At 37.0% G+C, this 19,496-nt stretch overlaps 4 protein-coding genes and 1 long non-coding RNA gene across 7 annotated transcripts; 3 read left to right on the plus strand and 2 right to left on the minus strand.

Annotated features, from left to right (window-relative positions):
• Window positions 1-1,415: 1,415 nt before the first annotated feature.
• LOC140156275 (uncharacterized) lies at window positions 1,416-2,173 on the minus strand. Its single transcript, XR_011859508.1, has 2 exons — window positions 2,044-2,173; window positions 1,416-1,546 (listed from the first exon to the last, which is right to left on the minus strand). It is a non-coding gene; the product is annotated as an uncharacterized lncRNA (long non-coding RNA).
• Window positions 2,174-2,210: 37 nt separating this feature from the next.
• Window positions 2,211-4,595, minus strand: LOC140156276 (adenosine receptor A2a-like). Of its 3 annotated transcripts, none has more exons than XM_072179263.1 (2): window positions 4,391-4,595; window positions 2,211-3,818 (listed from the first exon to the last, which is right to left on the minus strand). In XM_072179263.1, exon 2 carries the CDS (start codon window positions 3,801-3,803, stop codon window positions 2,814-2,816), a length of 990 nt encoding a protein of 329 aa, XP_072035364.1. In that variant the 5' UTR covers window positions 3,804-3,818; window positions 4,391-4,595; the 3' UTR covers window positions 2,211-2,813. The 3 variants fall into 3 exon arrangements, with proteins under 3 accessions (XP_072035364.1, XP_072035363.1, XP_072035362.1); XM_072179262.1 differs by lacking the exon at window positions 4,391-4,595 and adding an exon at window positions 3,925-4,221; XM_072179261.1 differs by lacking the exon at window positions 4,391-4,595 and adding an exon at window positions 3,925-4,221 and having other exon boundaries at window positions 2,211-3,839.
• A 2,092-nt stretch (window positions 4,596-6,687) lies between these two features.
• Window positions 6,688-7,737, plus strand: LOC140157656 (adenosine receptor A2b-like). The gene has a single exon (XM_072180897.1). It carries the CDS (start codon window positions 6,688-6,690, stop codon window positions 7,735-7,737), a length of 1,050 nt encoding a protein of 349 aa, XP_072036998.1.
• Window positions 7,738-9,875: 2,138 nt separating this feature from the next.
• LOC140156764 (adenosine receptor A3-like) lies at window positions 9,876-12,844 on the plus strand. The gene has a single exon (XM_072179725.1). The coding sequence runs from the start codon at window positions 9,985-9,987 to the stop codon at window positions 11,029-11,031; it is 1,047 nt and encodes a 348-aa protein (XP_072035826.1). The 5' UTR covers window positions 9,876-9,984; the 3' UTR covers window positions 11,032-12,844.
• Window positions 12,845-12,889: 45 nt separating this feature from the next.
• On the plus strand, window positions 12,890-14,725 carry LOC140156765 (QRFP-like peptide receptor). The gene has a single exon (XM_072179726.1). It carries the CDS (start codon window positions 13,114-13,116, stop codon window positions 14,140-14,142), a length of 1,029 nt encoding a protein of 342 aa, XP_072035827.1. The 5' UTR covers window positions 12,890-13,113; the 3' UTR covers window positions 14,143-14,725.
• The last annotated feature ends 4,771 nt before the right edge of the window (window positions 14,726-19,496 follow it).

A 19,496-nucleotide genomic window follows, 5' to 3' on the forward strand; every position in this document is an offset into this window, starting at 1 on the left:
TGTAACATATGGATTTATTTCTTGTCCCACGTACCAGGCTCCCTTGCAGAACCAAATAATTTTATGAGGCGTAAAACAAGCTTTATCCGACTCACAACGAAATGTGATTTCCCTTCATACGATTATAGTCTGCCTTGGGGTTTGATTGCGTTAGCGAGCAGTAATGGGTTACAATATAACAAGCCTTACCTGTAGCAGGGATATCCCAGCCTGTAGATTGCGAATGTAAAATTTTACTTGAAAATTCTTTGAAAACTAGCTGTCTAATCACAAGGAGACATTCTTCTGTGAAAAATCTGACACTGGGTGAAAAATCTGTGAAAAAACTGTGGTTGATCATAGGTTTTTCACAGATTTTTCTACCGATCAAAGATTTTTGTCTCCTACTCGATTTATCGTAATCATTATTATCAAGTCACATATCATATCACAAACTGTAAATACATTGTTAAGTGATTGTTTTAACACTTTCCCGATATTAATTTCCATACATCATATTTATTTCCTGAACACAAGCCATCAAAGTTCTAAACATTACAAGTTTATAAGAATTTTTGATCATATCATAATGACATCAAAATTATTATTATACTGGCCCAGTATGGAATTTTCTGTCTAGTTGTTAGAATTTCAGACGCGAACTAGTTTCTACTTTCTTTCTTTTTTATCTCTGTCTTTCATTATAGTTACGGGGATAATAAGAATAAACCCTATAATAGATATGACCGATTGCGTATTTAAAGAATGTGTTCAGGTGCAAAATGTAATTAAAAACAATGTCATGTTGGGTTGTCGGTCCATAAAACTATTTTAAGTTGTAAGCATTCGGTGTAGTACAGTTACATTTTGAAAATATTCAATATATTCAAGCCTTTTTCTGTTAAAACAATAAATAAGGCATTTTGAGAAAAGAACACTACATTTCTCCATGGTGTATACTATGGATTTATTTCTTGTCCCACGTACCAGGCTCCCCTTGCAGAACCAAATAATTTTATGAGGCGTAAAACAAGCTTTATCCGACTCACAACGAAATGTGATTTCCTTTCATATGATTATAGTCTGCCTTGGGGTTTGATTGCGTTAGCGAGCAGTAATGGGTAACAATATAACAAGCCTTTAATACCTGTGGCAGGGATATCCCAGCCTTTAGATTGCGAATGTCAAATTTTACTTGAAAATTCTTTGAAAACTAGCTGTCTAATCACAAGGAGACATTCTTCTGTGAAAAATCTGACACTGGGTGAAAAATCTGTGAAAAAACTGTGGTTGATCATAGGTTTTTCACAGAATTTTCAACCGATCAAAGATTTTTGTCTCCTACTCAATTTGTCGTAATCATTATTATCAAGTCACATATCATATCACAAACTGTAAATACATTGTTAAGTGATTTTTTTAACACTTTCCCGATATTGATTTCCATACATCGTGTTTATTTTCTAAACACAAGCCCTCAAAGCTTTTTAAAATTCAAATCCTGTATACGATGTGGACATTACATGCCACATTCTCTAAACCAAATAAAAACTCCAATATACCGTTACTTCAGGTTAAAGACCACTAATAGGCCTGGGCGATACATTGAAATACGACGAGGAACTATTTGTTTTCATGGCATTCGAAAAGACTGCATTAAAATCGCTGAAATTGATCAAGTTATATAGCCAAAAAAGTACTTTTTAGAGTTTGATGCTTCAAAATGGTACATTTTCTCTCATTATATGACATTTTTGTTGTAATAGTACCAAAATTCATACGCACGGCTTCGGTTTTTAGTAAATATTCGCCCTATCATATTGTAACTTTCAGCTTCGAGGGCGCACTGTCATTTTAAGGTGTTTACGGTTCAGTGCGTTAAAACAAGAAAAGTCTCTCAGGTCAACCTATGTTGAATTTTTGATCATTTGGCATCTAAATCATATAGTTTCACCTGATATTAGTGGCATTGAACTGTGAGAGTTCTGAATATGAGAAAATTCCATCCGAAATTAGGCATTTTCCCATTGAAACCCGTGTAATACATAATTAGTGGTATTTAACCTTCACGGGTTTAACTTCACTGTAAACTTATTTTAGTTCATTCATTGCCTGCGTTGATGTTTTGATTCCAAAATTAGATCATCTAAACTATAAACGAGACAAAATAAAGCTGATCTGAGACCTCTACCAGTTTCTACCTTCTAATATTCGAATACAAATAAGGAAGTTATTACATGACGTACAAGATAAGTGCCGATTGCTTGATGGCCTCAAGCTAGATACGTAGAATGCATTCTTGCTATTCATATCTGACGGCGTCCTTTCAAATCACAGACGGCTGCTTATTATATCACAAAGGGAAGTTAAGCGGCTGAAAGACGCTAAAATGTGGCTCCGTCTGAAGTTTTGAACCAATAGTTTAGGCTTTTTCTTCTCAAACTTTTATTGTGAGTCCACATAATGGACATATGGCTATAGAATATAATCATTATTACCAGCCTGGACACAAATAATCCTGACAACATTTGGATTGTTTGAAGTATAATGCCATGGTTCCCTTACGGTCCACGTGATATTACCTGATATTTGATATGTACATGACAAAGTGGAACAGATGATTCATTGCTTTTAAGTCAGATTTTGATCTTTGTAAAAATTATAAAACTTCAGAATTCCTCTTTGTATTGTTTACACATTAATGCAAAGTGGATTGCGATTGGATCTGATTATGGCGCATGATATCGTATATTCCCCCTTATACAATTTCCTCAAAAGTATTACATTTCCCGTTTTGAGTAGAGCGCATCAAAGTCTAAGTCACTAACTGTTGTTTAGTTTGGATTAGAGTGATTGCTACATTTCTTTAGTTTTGAGCAGAGTGATTTTACTCCTTCTTTATACTGTTTAAAACGCAATGCGTAAACAAATGGGTTGACGGCTGAATTCGAAGTGGCTAATATCAAAGCAATGGTATGCCACACGCCACCGAATTCAAGTCTCCCGCCAAGAGTAAATTGCAAATACGAAATCTGCTCTGGAGTCCAGCAGATAATATATAGAGCAAACACAAAGAAGAGAGTTTTGGTGATGTTTTTACGCTTCAAAATCTTCTCCTTTAGTTGGTCGTCATCAGCTACCAATGCTGAATTTTGCACTTGATTTAGCCGAATTGCGATACGAATGAAAGCAAAGGCCATGATAGACGCGGGTATTGCGTAATCCCAAAGAACAGTCAGAACTCCTAGTATGGCCTTTTCTTTCTTTGATATAACAAAGGCACATCTCCCCTGTTCCAGCACATACTGTTTGCCTCCTATTGTTTCCATAATAGGTGCAATTAACCAAGCCGTTGTGGCCAAAATCCACGCGTGTTTTCTGGTAAAGGTTTGCTGGTACCAAATTGGATGCATTATTGCCAAGTAACGTTCTATGGCAATGGCAGTAAGGTTGAAAGTTGATATCGCCCAGCAGCCGAATAAGATGACCCGACTATGCCAGAATGTACAGTAAAGAACCGCTAACGTAAAGTTTTCTGGGGGTTGTGCAGCAGCGGATAAAGAAATAATATTTGCAATCAAGAGAATTGAAGTTACGAAATCTATAGCAGATTGGCTGACGATCAAGGAATTGGTGTAGTTCTGTTGTCTACGAACTTTCCATATAACCACACACACAAGACCGTTTCCTACTGCTCCTATCACGCCAATAAGTAGTTGTAGAGCATTTAAAGCGAATTCCCAAGGAGTTTCAGGTACTGGTGTATAAACAAAAAATTCGTTAGGAAAGGCGCTTCCGTTGGTTGACTCCATCATCATGATCATGGTGGTGGTTTTGCTCTGTAAAAACAATAATAGCGCCTATAAAAATGATGCGTTTAATAGTACAACTGCAATAGTACATATTGAACTAATCTTGTTTCTCGAAACAGCTAAAATAGCTCACCTTTGGGTAGGTTTCTGTCTGCAATTCGGCTGAATTCGCTACACTTTCTTCAGCCCTAATGCAACATAGTACATGTTGCATTTGTACATTTTGACACGCAAAACGGAATATAATTATTCAGAATTAAGTTCCGCAATTTACGTGACTGCTGTGTAGTATACGCTAGTTTCGTTCAGACAAATCATATGAACATTATAAGATTCCTATTGTGGTCACCAGCAGGGTACACCGTCGCTAAGGTACCTGACTGCTAGCTACTGGTACACACAGACACAGTACCAATGTTGCTACTGCACAGTACCAGCACTGCATACTGTGCTGCAATTACACTGGTATTCCCCTGGAACTGTACAATACCAGCCAAGTACCTTGGCGACGGTGTTCCTGTGCAGGCAGCCCCAAATAGGAATCTTGTAGTGCACCATATTCATAATATAATATGCAGCTTAAATGTGAATAAACTTACTGGTATTTGATGCAGTGCAGTGAATTATAAAAAGTTCCCACTTGAAATTACCGAATTTGTGTTATTTTCCCTTTTGTAAAATTTACAGGTACCAATGTCCAGGGCAGTTTCTATTTTGTATGACTTGTAGGAACTTAATCAGGTAAATGCCAGTGACGTGACACCATATGAATGGGCTGGAATTTCCCATGCTCAGTCAAGAATACAAAAGGCAATAATATGATTTTGAAGGTCAGCTACCGTACCAACTAGACCTGGAACAATATAGGAGAAAGAGAGTGTTCATGTTCACAAAGCGTTGTTACTGTTTTGTGATTTCACATGATGCAGTCATGGTCCATGGCAAAGGCGATTCGACCTTTGTGGCATTAAACCCAGTTAACAGGAAATTAATCCAGTAAATCGATTCAGTAAAGCAAATAAGCTCATGCATTCGATCACTAACGGCAACAAGCTTCGGTCGATTACCCCAGCTGCAGCGTGTGTAAACTCTAATTTGCATAGAGGCTGTACGTGAAATTATTGATTGGCTCCAAACAAAGGATTTGAACCGGTGCACGTAATCATGGCGCAGTGCAGTCCATTCAATCAAATGTTGTCATCAACCTATTTGATCGCAGTGCATTGTTATGTGTGTGAGACGAACTGTCGCGGTTGATTGCAATCAAACAAACAATGTCTTATGTATTACTTTGTTCCGTGATGAAAATCGTGATGTTTTATTCAATCACTTTGAAAAATGTATTTCTTTTGTAGGCCTATTACTTTGTTTTGTGATGAAAATCGTGATGTTTTATTTCATCACGCTCTAAACAATAATTATAGTTACATGCATTCCAAGAAAAAATCTTATTAAAACGGTAGGCCCTATGTTGTTTAGAAAAAATGTAGAAAGTGATGATGATGATGATGTCGATGATGATGATGATGATGATGATGATGATGATGATGATGATGATGATGATGATGATGTCTCCAAAAGTATCCCGGTTTGTTTTTCTTGCCCTAAATCGTGCGTATCTATTAATAAGGCACTTCAATAATCAATAACCAGTCCCGTGACGGCCTCCACTAACTAGCTACTAACTTGGGTTTATGGGCGCTGATATTTCATGTTCACTGTCACTTATTTATCAGAAAAGTGCGACCATTTGTCAATCACCTACAGTACCCAATTTCGGCATACTATATAAGAAACTCATCATGATGATTGCCAGAGAATAGTTAAAATGTAGCTTGTACCGTTTTTTGTGGCATCCTTCAGAAGTGAGCGGTCCGATACCAATATTTTCGGTCAAATCTCCATTCAATTAACACGGGGAGTTGGCTAGCTATGCCTTGCCCTCACTCATATTTTACAAAAGTGCGACTATTTCTGAACATCTAACCTAGCTGTAATTTTAGGTCATGTTAGAGAAATATATTTGCTAGAAGTTTGGAGAATAGCTAACATATTGGCTGGTTATTTTTCACACAGTGATGTTAACTAGCCAAGTGCCCATTCTTCCAACGTAGATCATTTGTAGGGGTCACGCGTCAATGGTGAGAGCACTGTGCATTGTGTATAGGAAAACGGACAGTAACTGCAGTATGATGGGAGTGAAGTATTATTAGTTGGAAAATACATAGGAAAATGTGTCATGACCATGACAGGCAGTTGAACTAAAGTTTATTTTTCTGTGATCATTTTCAATTGCAACGTATTCTTATCAACAGGTGTTTTCTCACTTCAGAAATAATAAACAACATGAAGAAAAATATTCTATTATTGCACCGAGCTTTTTCAATAACCAGTATTAATTAATGTACTTCTTCTTGTTGATTTGCCACCCGTGTATCATAATACAGTTGACACTGCATACTGGCCTACTATCTTCTAATTGTTGATGCTTTTACTGCTTTTGTGACATTGTTATTGCAAAATGCAGAAGTTGCACTATACACAAGAATAGTCTGGTATGGTTTTGCCTGTTAGAGTCTTACTTTTGCTACCAAGAGGGTTATAATCTACAAAGAAAGAAACTGTGGCAAAACCATCAAATCTTGGTTCTTCTCTGCCGGACTATTATTATATCATTACTTGTAGCAACTTGTCGATTAGTTTATCTTGTCAGTCATGCATGAAACAAAGTTTAGGAAAATTGCATGCTGTCGCATTTCAGTTGCTTTGTTGAAAGCAGTAGTTCAATAGCAGTTCAAAGGTCATGTGATTTTTTTATTTAATTTATTATTATGTCAAGGCTAATCTAGACAGAACAGTAGTTTTCTGTACATGTATATTTTCAGAGACAAGAAAGATGTCTTCTACTGTTGCTTCTATCCTTGAGACCAACGAAAATTACTCTTTGGATCGTCCTTTATATAAACTAGATTATACACCAGTACCAAGTAATTCGCTTGAATATGCTTTAAACGTTCTACAATGTCTAATAGGGATCGTAGGAGTTGTTGGGAATGGTCTTGTCTGTGTGGTTATATGGAAGGTACGCAGAGAACAAAACTATACAAATTCATTAATCGTCAGCCAATCTGTCATAGACTTCTTGACTTCAGTTATTTTAATTGCCACTGTAATTTCTCTATCAGCTGGAGCACTGCCACCGGATAACTTCGCATTAGCGGTACTTTATTGTATTTTCTGGCATAGCCGTGTGATTTTATTTTCGTGCTGGGCGATATCAACTTTCAACCTGACCGCTATTGCAATAGAACGTTACTTGGCAGTAATACATCCATTTTGGTATCATCAGATGTTCTCTAGAAAACATGCTTGGATGTTGGCTACCACGGCTTGGTTAATCGCTCCAATCATGCAAACTATCATTGGTGCCCGACAATCTGTGGTTGAACGAGGGCGCTGTCATTCTAGCAGTAATCCAATAGAACAGTCAATTCTTGGGGTCATCGTATTTCTATGGGATTTCTTCATACCTTTATGTATCATGACGTTTTCGTTCGTTCGAATCGTTGTAAGACTTCATGAGATGAAAACGACACCTAATGCTAATTCCAATGATTATGCAGAAATTCAAAGGAAAATTATGAAGCGCAAAAACGTTACGAAAACTCTCGTGACTGTGTTTTTGTTGTTCATCATCTGTTGGACACCAGAACAGATAACGTTTCTGCAATTCAATCTTGGCGGGAAACTTGAATTCGGTGGAGCATGGCACACGATAGCTTTGATATTAGCAACATCCAACTCAGCAGTGAATCCATTTGTGTATGCGTTGCGCTTTAAGCAATACAAAGAAGGATTAAAATCGCTCTGCTCAACACTTAAGAAATATGGCAACTATCAAAGGATTGAACTTACTCAGTTCAGAACTTCAGACAATGGCAATTGACAATATAAATTGATGTAACTGTTCGTTTCAAATTAAAGAATAATATTGTTGTTGACAAAACCATGGAATCGGGACACCAAATTTACATTTTCCAGATGGTGATGAGAATTCTTCATTGACTGTTAGCTATTTTGTTGAACCATATAGCTTCAAATAATTCATGGGTTTAAAACAGCCATGCTGAACGTGGAAACTACTCAAGATGTCAAACATACAATACTATTTTACAAATAATTAATCTGTCAAATGTAGCTCAATCACATCACACTTTTCTTTGCATTATACCGTAAAGATTCGCCTAACGGCGCACATGGGCTCCTTTGGTTTAATGTAAATTTCACGTACAAATATAGAGAGTTCCCTCTTCTGAAAATCCCAATAAGAATAAAGCGTCGGTGCCCTTATTTGCTGGTGAGATTTTACGGGAGGGCACTTTTAGTTTGTGCGTAAAATTTCAGTCGAGGAAGCCCATGGCGCCATTAGGCGGGTCTTTACGGTATTTAAAGATCTGTCCAGGTTTTAGATAATAGAATAAAATTATCTACTCTTTGGTCTTATTAAAATTTAGTTTTAAGAGAAACATATTTACGAATTATCACATAAATACTGAGTGATAGGATTGTAAGTCTCTGAGCTGATTGGGATATTCTAGTTTAAAATACAAAATGAACATGCAAGGTCTACGGAAAGCGTTCTTGTGACATAAGGCCCTTTACTATATATCCATTTATACGTATTGTGATGTGCCCTGAGCAATTTAATTTAATTATTTAGCTTTGTTTACAAGCTGGGAAATGAGATGGGAAACTCCCTTGCACTTGCAAGAGTTGGTGTTTAAGTCATTTTGGGACTCCCCAAATAATTGTAAACAAAGTCAGATCTATGTTTGGATCAGATCTATGTTTGGAACTTGTAAATCCCCAGTTCAGTGTATTGCACCATAGGACCCCCCCCCCCCCTCAGGAAGTGATGTAATGTGAAAGGATAATGTGTATAGTTACTCGTGGGAAATCCCAAGCTTGCATCATCTGTTGTGAAGATGTGAATGAAGTAATGGTTTATTAAGAGATGATGGGTTTTGCATGAGTACTGGTATAAAAGCTGGAGGCTTGAGTTTTGACTTTACAGAATGTCATGGGAGGATGTAAAACTCCACATGTGGGTGTTGGTCTTCGTGCTTCAAAAAAGAAGTGCATTTTAACCAGTTTACATAGCCAATAATTGAGCTATTTTAATACAGTAACGAAGGAGATTTATGTGTATGCGAATGTGCTCTTCCTCATCGAAGGATTAAAGTTCTTCTGTCGACTTGCTGAAGTCTGGTAATTTAATACCACACATCTGTCAAATACAGTGGAGCAATGCAGAAAAAGCCTGTTCGCTGGAGAAATAGTGATTGGTGAAAGAAACACCATTTTTGGAGCGCAAGGAGATAAATATTTGGAGAAAGCAGCGCAAGGAGATCATTATTTGGAGTAAGCAGCACCATTTATGTGTGAGGATTTTATACGCAAGGATATTTGTAAGTGCAAGTGTACAAAGGACTTTGCTGATTTTCGCAGGACAAGGGATTAAGGATATTTACATCAGCCGTCCAGAACATTGCAAGAACTACCGTTATCTTCAAGAAGAAGAATGCTGGCTAAGTACTAATTAGTTAAAGGAGTGATTATTATTATTTGATTATTTTTGTATGTGCATTTGTTGTCATATATTGTACCAATCATATTTTACTTTCAATTAAAGACTTAGATTTTGTTAGCTTAATCAAACAGTGTATTTGTGTTGTGCATTCGTGTGAGTTCGGGTAAAAGGTGATTTTGGCCTTGAGTCCAGTACGACTCGTAACATTATGCATAATACATGTATGGCTATCTTTGTTGTGTCAGCGGAAGTAAGACCACCAAGTAGAGTGCCATATCAAAACTTATGCCATTTAGTACGGGACCATACATCACAAATATCGCTTCCCGTAGGCATTTTGTTTTTTTAACTAAAATCCAATCTATACGGACCACGGTCGAGTTAGATTTTTAAAATCAACATGATTCGATCATGAAAACGACAATGATTTGATATGTCATTCTGCTTTCTGCTAACTAAACAATTATCATAAAATGCATACGAATTTATATATGGGCCCCTGACTATATCATCAAGGTTATGTACGAAACACATTGATTACGACGGGAAGTAACATTTCTTATAACAATAGGTTGCACAGGTCACATTTCATGAGCAGTGTGCATGATTTACAAGATGTCTTCTTTTGTTGACGCTGGATTTCTCATTGAGAGCAACTTTTCAGATAGTAGTTCACATGGACCATATACACCAGTTACGATAGGACCATATACACCAGTAGCAAGTAACTCCACTGAATATGCATTACACGCTCTACAATGTGTGATAGGACTTATAGGAGCTATTGGGAATGGACTTGTATGTGTGGTTATATGGAAAGTCCGTAAGGAGCAGAACTTTATCAATTTATTGATCGTCAGCCAAGCTGCCATAGATTTCTTGACTTCGCTTCTCCTGATTGCAAATATAATTTCTGTATGGGTTGATGAACGACCCCCGGAAAACTTTGCATTAGCGGTTCTTTACTGCATTTTCTGGCATAGCAAAGTGATTATATTTTCATGTTGGGCGATATCGACCTTCAACCTTACCGCCATTGCAATAGAACGTTACTTGGCTGTAATACATCCATTTTGGTATCATCGGACTTTCTTTAGAAAACATGCCTGGATGTTGGCTATCACTGCTTGGTTAATCGCTCCTATCATGCAAACTATCATTGGTGCCCGACAACATGTGGTTGAACAAAAGCGATGTGATTATGTAAGCCCACCTATTAAGGAACAAATAATTCTCGGGGTCCTTGTATTTTTGTGGGATTTCTTCATTCCTCTATGTATAATGGCGTTTTCGTTCATTCGAATTATATTAAGGTTTCACAACAAAACAATAACTGAATCCACCACAGATACAGAAATGCAAAGGAAAATTATGAAGCGTAGATACGTGACAAAAACTTTGTTTACTGTGTTTGTGTTGTTCGTTGTCTGCTGGACACCAGAGCAAATAACATTTCTACACTTTAATCTAGGCGGGAAACTTGAATTTGGTGGCACGTGGCACACGATAGCTTTGATATTAGCTACATCCAATACAGCGGTGAATCCAATTGTGTATGCGTTGCGCTTTGAACAATACAAAGAAGGATTAAAATCACTTTGCTCCAAGAAACGCGGCAACTATCAAAGAATTGATGCGGTATCTGATTAAGCTAAACCCTCTTCACACGGGTGTCGACTGCAGAAGACAAGTTACAATTTTTCTTTAAAAATTCAATAATTTCAAAATCGTACATTTGCATGACCATATTTAGAATCAGCATGAAAAATGCATTAAAATGAGTACAAACAAGCCCAGTATTTGTTCAGTTGTTCTTGAGAGAGTTCTTAATATTTTTAGAAAATATATCCAAACCTTTTATGTTTAATCCTATATACCGTGTATATATATATATATATATATATATATATATATATAGTATGGCCACAGCATGCAAAGCATCAAGCCAAGGACTTTGGTGACTGTGTTTTTGTTGTTCATCATCTGTTGGACACCAGAACAGATAACATTTCTGCAATTCAATCTTGGCGGGAAGCTTGAATTCGGTGGAGCGTGGCACACGATAGCTTTGATATTAGCAGCATCCAATCAGCAGTGAATCCATTTGTGTATGCGTTGCGCTTTAAGCAATACAAAGAAGGATTAAAATCGCTCTGCTCAACACTTAAGAGATATGGCAACTATCAAAGGATTGAACTTACTCAGTTCAGAACTTCAGACAATGGCAATTGACAATATAAATGATGAAAATCGTTCGTTTCAAATTAAATAATAATATCGTTGTTGACAAAACCATGGAATCGGGACACAAATACCCCACTTTACATCATCCAGATGGTGATGAGAATTCTTCATTGGCTGTTTGCTATTTGTATTGTGATCAAGCACAATCACTTTTCTTTTTGATTGCATCAATCATTTATCTACATTTTGCAAAAAATCCCATTAAAAGTGAACATTTAGTTCCAGAGATATGAACAGTTGAAATATTTCCAAAACAATAAGTAACAAAAGAAATTATTTCTTTGTTTGGCTATATCTGAAAATCAATATTTCCGATTTACGACTGATTTTGCTTGATCACATCACATTTGTTGAACCATATGGTTTCAAACAATTAATGGGTTTAAAATGGCCATGCTAAACGTGGATATATTTAAGGTGTTAGATATCATACAACACTATTTAACAAATAACTAATCTGTCATATTTAAAGACCCATTCAGTGATCCCAGCTTAAGTGTAAAATAAATTAAATTGTTTATAAATTGCTTAAAAGTGAACGCTAACGGCAGTACTGACCAAGTTGAATCCACATTCGTACATGTAGCTAATTTAGATATCTAAATTACAGATTCGTGTAAAATATCTTATTTTGTCATAAATACACAGCTTTCGATTGAACCACTCACATGCTATGTTAGCACATCTGTGACAATGACAAAGGTACCAAAATCTGAATTTTGATGATTTTTATGATCGTCCGGATGAGCAAATCACTGAATGGGCCTTTAACTCAATCCCACCACATCTTACTTTGCACTATATTAAAGACCTGTCCAAGTTAAAGATAATAGAATAAAATTATAATAATATTATACTTTTTGGTCTTATGCCTATTAAAATTTAGTCTCAAGAGAAAAGAAAACACGCATTTATGAATAATCACATAAATATTTAGTGGTATCATTGTTAGTCTCTGAGCTGATTGGTCTATTCCAGTTTAAAATATGATGTTAACATGCAAGGCCTGCGGGAAGCGTTCTTGTGACTTAAGGCCCTTGACTATATCCATTTATTACATGTATGGCCTTCAGTGCTGTGTCAGCGGAAGTAAAACCGCCAAGTAGAGTGCCATATCAAAACTTTTGCCATAGAACGGGACCATATGTCACAAATATCGCTTCCCGTAGGCATTTTGTTTTTTGAACTAAAATCCAATATACACTGACCACGGTCGAGTTAAACTTTACAAATCAACATGATTCGATCATGAACATGACAACGATTTGTTATGTCATTCTGCTTTCTGGCAACAAAATATTATCACAAAATGAATTATGAATATACACATGGGCCCCTGACTATAACACTAAGATTATGTACGAAACACAATGATTAGGACGGGAAGTGACATTTCTTACTATAACAATAGTTTGCACAGGTCACATGTCATAAACAGAAGTTTATTAGTCACTGGAATGGTTCGTTTCCAGCAGTGTGCATTACAAGATGTCGTCGTTTGTTGACTCTGATTTTCTCATTGAGAGCAACTTTTCAGATAGTAGTTCACATGGACCATATACACCAGTTACGATAGGACCATATACACCAGTAGCAAGTAATTCCATTGAATATGCATTACACGCTCTACAATGTGTAATAGGACTCATAGGAGCTGTTGGGAATGGACTTGTATGTGTGGTTATATGGAAAGTCCGTAAGGAGCAGAACTTTATCAATTTATTGATCGTAAGCCAAGCTGCCATAGATTTCTTTACTTCGCTTCTTCTGATTGCAAATATAATTTCTCTATGGGTTGATGAACGACCACCAGAAAACTTAGCTGATCTTTATTGCATTTTCTGGCATAGCAAAGTGATTATATTTTCGTGCTGGGCGATATCGACCTTCAATCTGACCGCCATTGCAATAGAACGTTACTTAGCAATAATACATCCATTTTGGTATCACCAGACCTTCTCAAGAAAACATGCCTGGATTTTGGCTGTTACAGCTTGGTTAATCGCTCCTATTATGCGAATTATCACTGGTGTCCGACAACATGTGGTTAAACAACAGCGATGTGACTATGTAAGCCCACCTATGCAGGAAAAAATGATTCTCGGGGTCCTTATATTTCTGTGGGATTTCTTCATACCATTATGCATCATGGCGTTTTTGTTCTTTCGAACTATACTGAAGCTTCACAGGATGGAAACAACTGAATCCATCAGAGATACGGAACTCCAAAGGAAAATTTTGAAGCGTAGAAACGTGACAAAAACTTTGTTCACTGTGTTTGTGTTGTTCGTCATCTGCTGGACTCCCGAACGGATAACATTTTTGCAATTCAATCTTGGAGGGAAACTTGATTTTGGTGGAGCGTGGCACACGATAGCTTTGATATTAGCTACATCCAATTCAGCGGTGAATCCAATTGTGTATGCGTTGCGCTTTGAACAATACAAAGATGGATTAAAATCGCTTTGCTCAAGGAGACGCGGCGACTATCAAAGGATTGATGGCATAACTGATTAAGCTTAAGGCAAAATGACAACTGACATTACAAATAAATATTGATATTGTGCGCATTGCTCCGCGTTTTCGACATTCCGCACGGTTGTTTGATAACTGTATTCATTTTTAAGTAAAATTGAACAATGATGGCGCTATTTATCTTTTATTGTGTTTGCATCTTTACAAGGGGTAGACACTTGTATAATGATATTAGAACATCAGAAAAAAGACTAACAAATATCAAGGACATTTAAAAAACATTATTTATAGGTTAAACGCGTATTACTTGTTGGGAATGAAATTAGACAATTGGTCCATTAGCGTGCAAACGACACTGAGATCCCAGACAAAGAGCTCTACCATATCTACACTGTGTTGTCTGTGTCTGATTACTAGTATATGCATGTGTATAATGCACTGTATGGGAAATCCCCATACACGGAGGGCACAAAACAAGTTGAAACAGGCAGTTATCGTCATATCTAAGGCACCACATTCAATTTTGTCCGATAGAACTATCGGTACCTAACCGGGTACCGATAGTTCGAACTCTTAACATCACTCCCTGGAGATATAAATAAATTGTATCAAGCATAATAATTAACAGTTGCATAGTGTTATTGTATTTCATTTAAATAAAAAAAAACATGCATTGTTCAAATGTTCAGGGTACGATAAAAAATGCCATCGGTACCTTTTCGGGCACCGATAGCGCTATAGGACAAAAAAAGATGTTGTGCCTAAAAGAAAGTCGCTAAAACCGTGATTTAGTAGCCCAATGTGGCGACTTCTGAAGATTTTGAAGATCAAACCGGACCACAATTTAAAACTATTAGGAGTGTTATGTGGCCCCAAAATAATCCATATTTATTAAAAGTTATGGATTTTGTTATCAAACAATGGTTTTCACTTGTTTTAATATTTATCTCCATTGGTTTGTTCATGGAATGTTCTGATAACTCATCTGGAAAAAATTCTCCCCAGAATTCTCCAGAACAGTCATGAAGGCCACAATAGTAAGTGGTGGCGATATTACAGAAATCATAGTACAGCATTGTACACAGGTAAAGGATTGTGATTGGTTTGTGTTGAGGTAATGTGCTATTTTTAGAAATGATTGAGGCAGCAAGTTGTAAGAGGGAACTCTGTGAAACTTATGTAAGCCAGTATTGGTACAAAGTTGCCATTATTTTATGAAGTCTTCAAACTTCGGTTCGCGGTTCTTGTGTGTTTTGAAGAGAATTATCTACGCCACCGGCGGGAGTGAAAGCCAATAGTGCTTCATTGTTTGTCGACTCAAAGAAGCGGCAGACTGAAATATCTCTATTAACGAGCTGTAGTATTTTGGTGGACTAACATAGTGTGTTATCTGTCTGTCAAGTGGAGCAGAAATCTTGCTCAAGAGATCTCCGAGAGAGGAGCTTATGGTGAACATAGAAGCCCATTTGGAGAACACTAGCACACACCAACATCGCCTGGCTAATAATTACATTGTACAGGAGAGAAACTAAAATCAATACCCGGGATCGATACACAGATATGTGCTATGCACGAATTGATATTCAGACGATAAATCTTTGGATACCGGGGTAGAAATGATGAATATTTCCCATAATGTTTTTATCCTAAAGAGGTCAATTTCAAGGCTTGCACTTGAAAATATATGTTGAAAGAATATGATAGTCGTTAGCTTGCGTATTGAGAAAGAGCCGCGCGTTTTGAACTCAAAAACTGCCAAAAATTCTACATTCAGATTTTACATGTGCCGAACAAAAAAATGACAACTGCCCTCATTCGTAAACACTCGGGTCACGGAAAATACACATTAATATAGCGCAGCGTATGCCACTAAAAACAGATGACGTCATGGCATATACCATGCTCACTGACATCTACAGAGGTTAGTCACCAGGCTATTGTCAATAGCCTTAATCGGATGTCCCTCGGCCCATTATGCGTCTCAAAACTATTAAACAGGTCGGAACAAAATGGCCATGCGTGGCTGTGGATTCAGCCTACCATCATGGCGATTTCTGCCATGAAGATATCGGAGCGATGACACTAGCAGCTAGGATAGTGTAAATATAGTCATCAGGACTTTGGACTGAGACTGTGGTAAACCAAGGGTTGACCTTATTGCCGGATCTTGGATCAAGAACAGAGACCATCAACGAAATCTCATCAGAAAGTCAGCCAATCAAGATCTCCAGGCTTAGTTAAGTAAATATAGCTAAGGAAATTCTAATAGTAATCTTTTAAGATACTTAAAAGTAATTGTTGTTATATTGTATAAGGATTTGTTTGATAGCCATACTGCACTAATTAATAAATAACCATAAGTTGTTTCGTGAACTCGGAAGCAGGTGATTTTGGCCTGGGTCATTTTAGTGACCATAACAGGAGTAGAACCCCGGGTGCTGTTTTCTAATATTCTTTAATTCTTTAATTAATGCATGTGTGCAAGTGGCGTCACTGTCCTACGTAATTTGTGAGAGAAGATGCATTTTAAAGGTATTTCATTTTTGTACCGGAAGTGACCCCTTAATGACCTTTGACCCAGTGGCAGTGATGATTGTGTCTAAGTTTAGTTGAAATCCATGAAAGTATGTTAGAGCTAGAGCAATTTTTAAGTTTCAAGAGGGGGTCTGCAAAATGTTGACAGAAGAAAGAAGAACGCGGAAAAAGAATGCACAGCGCCGATGGCGGCTGTGCAAGAAGAAGAGCCTGTAAGAAAAAGAACACAGCGTGACTCACGTCACGGCTGTGTAATGACGCAAAGTCGCGCATGTATGGCATTTTACTTCCCATTGTAAATAATCTGGTTTTCCCCTGCAATACATAAAAAGCCGTAAACAATATATAAATAATAAAACACCGATAGTGTGGTGCGCAACAAGGCGTGTAGCCCCTTTGTCAATATAGTGTTGTTCACTATTACGGCAGTACCTTTTTTGTTAAAATATCAATTACCTTAGGGTGCATGTTCGTGAATAGTAGTTTCATAAGTTACGGTACTTGTTTTATTTCGAACGGTGCACTGTTTACATTATGGCATCTTTTATTGACTCGGCTTCTCTCTTTGATAGCAACGAAAGCTACTCATCAGATGGCGTCAATAATTATTACACACTAGCACCGAGTAATTCCCTTGAATATGCTTTAAACGCTCTGAATTGTCTAATAGGACTGGTAGGAGCAGTTGGGAATGGTCTTGTATGTGTGGTTATATGGAAGGTACGCAGAGAACAGAACTACACCAATTCGTTGATCGTCAGCCAATCTGCCATAGATTTCTTGACTTCAGTTATCTTGATTGCCAGTGTAATTTCTCTATCTGTAGGTGCAAGGCCTCCGGACAACGTCGCATTAGCGAATCTTTATTGCATTTTCTGGCATAGCCGAGGGATTTTATTTTCTTGCTGGGCGATATCAACTTTCAACCTAACCGCCATTGCAATAGAGCGTTACTTGGCAGTAATACATCCAATTTGGTATCACCTAAACTTTTCCAGAAAATACGCCTGGATTTTGGCTACCACAGCTTGGTTGATTGCTCCTATTATGCAAACTATTATTGGTGCACGACAACATGTGGTTCAACGTGACCGATGCATATATGAAATCGAACCCAAGGAACAAGCAGTTCTCGGAGTCCTCATTTTTCTATGGAATTTCTTCATACCTTTATGTATCATGGCGTTTTCGTTCATTCGAATCATAGTAAGACTTCATGCTCCTACTAAATCCAACGACGATGCAGAGTTGCAAAGGAAAATGTTGCGTAAAAATGTGACAAAAACTCTGTTGACTGTGTTTGTGTTATTCGTCGTCTGCTGGACACCAGACCAGATAAGTTTTTTGCAATATAATCTTGGCGGGAAACTTGAAATCGGTGGAGCGTGGCACACGATAGTTTTGATATTAGCTACCGTCAACTCAGCAGTGAATCCAATTGTGTATGCGTTGCGCTTTGAACAATACAAAGATGGATTAAAAGTCCTCTGCTTAGGAAGAAATGTCGGAACTGGCTTGAATAATAAAAGCGAAGTGATTGAAATAAACTAAAGCAAATTTCAACAAGCCTAATGAATTACGTCAACTATCCAAGCAACTAGTTCATCTCCTATAGCTACAACACAGCGCTACCAGTAGGGTTCAATTGCCTATTGTGAGTGCCCCTGTGTTGTGTGCATACAGATAGCCAGAGACAGATAGCATACAATAACTGCATGATGTTCATGATGATCGGGGGAGTTCCCCGACGTATTATCACTCGACATAACATTGAACATTTGTAACAACGCCATAAACAACACATGGAAAGCTCTGCTAGTAACTAACATGATATCATTTATTGTCGAATTTCCTTGACCCGATCGACAGCCTCACCCCCATTTTTTTACATCAAAATTGAGATTTGGGTATCAGAATAAATCTCATATTTTTATAATTATCCTAGTGAAATTTAACGCCCGAGATAGTTTTCGTGAACAAACGTAGTGACTTGTGGTAACCACACCAGAAGTGTATGCACTATCCTATGGGGCATTGTATGGCTTCAGTGGTTTTGAGATGAGAAGCAAAATCATGTATAACAACTCAAAATTTGGAAATATATTGTTTTAATGGTGTGCCTCAATCTAAGATAGAAAACAGAACATGAGATATCGGACCACGCCTCGTCAAGCCATTTAAAACTTTCACATATTGTATATTAACAAACTCTTCTCGTAAGTAGATTAAAATTGCTTTCATTTTTATGTTGCAGTCAGCTTAAAGATTAACGTCAAGGCTTTGTATATGAAGAGCTTATTTCCAAACCGTGTTAAGTCCACAAGATTCACTTTGAAGAAAATCAGGAATTTTCTTTATGGCAATGAAAAAAAGTTCGATTTCTATAAAATTACAGTGAAGTGAAGGTGACATATATAGGACCATAAAAACATGTTAAGTTAAAATCTAGAGACTTTTGATTTTTTTTAATGAATTAATTTGTTTTAAAAATAGCATGGACTTAACACGTTTTGATACAAAACGCAATTTCTGGCATGGACTTAACACATTTTGACACAAAACATAGTATCTGTAACACAGAACTAACCATATTTTTCTCAAACTAGTCTTAAAAGATAACAAATTTATTAAAAACATACAAAATGTGATTCTCTCTACTATAAAACACAATTTTACCACAAAACACCTTGCATCTCGAACCCCTCCTACTGCCCTTTTTAATTACAAAAAGTCGACGTTTAAAATAATTCAAAATTCAAAACTTAGTTGAATTGTATTTATCAGAATTGAATAAACATCATTTCACTGACAATAAGTGATGACCTGAAATATCCACTTGTTTTATCACATTATCACAAATA

Source organism: Amphiura filiformis, chromosome 7 (genome assembly GCF_039555335.1).
Source record: "Amphiura filiformis chromosome 7, Afil_fr2py, whole genome shotgun sequence".
Taxonomy (NCBI): Eukaryota; Metazoa; Echinodermata; class Ophiuroidea; order Amphilepidida; family Amphiuridae; genus Amphiura; species Amphiura filiformis.

Bases quoted from the DNA above. Each gene is read 5' to 3' on its own strand.
- LOC140157656 (XM_072180897.1), top strand. From the start codon at position 6,688: ATGTCTTCTACTGTTGCTTCTATCCTTGAGACCAACGAAAATTACTCT.
- LOC140156764 (XM_072179725.1), top strand. From the start codon at position 9,985: ATGATTTACAAGATGTCTTCTTTTGTTGACGCTGGATTTCTCATTGAG.
- LOC140156765 (XM_072179726.1), top strand. From the start codon at position 13,114: ATGTCGTCGTTTGTTGACTCTGATTTTCTCATTGAGAGCAACTTTTCA.
- LOC140156276 (XM_072179261.1), bottom strand. From the start codon at position 4,005: ATGCAACATGTACTATGTTGCATTAGGGCTGAAGAAAGTGTAGCGAAT. The intron at 3,840-3,924 runs GTGAGCTATTTT...TCATTTTTATAG, and splicing joins AGACAGAAACCTACCCAAAG to GCGCTATTATTGTTTTTACA.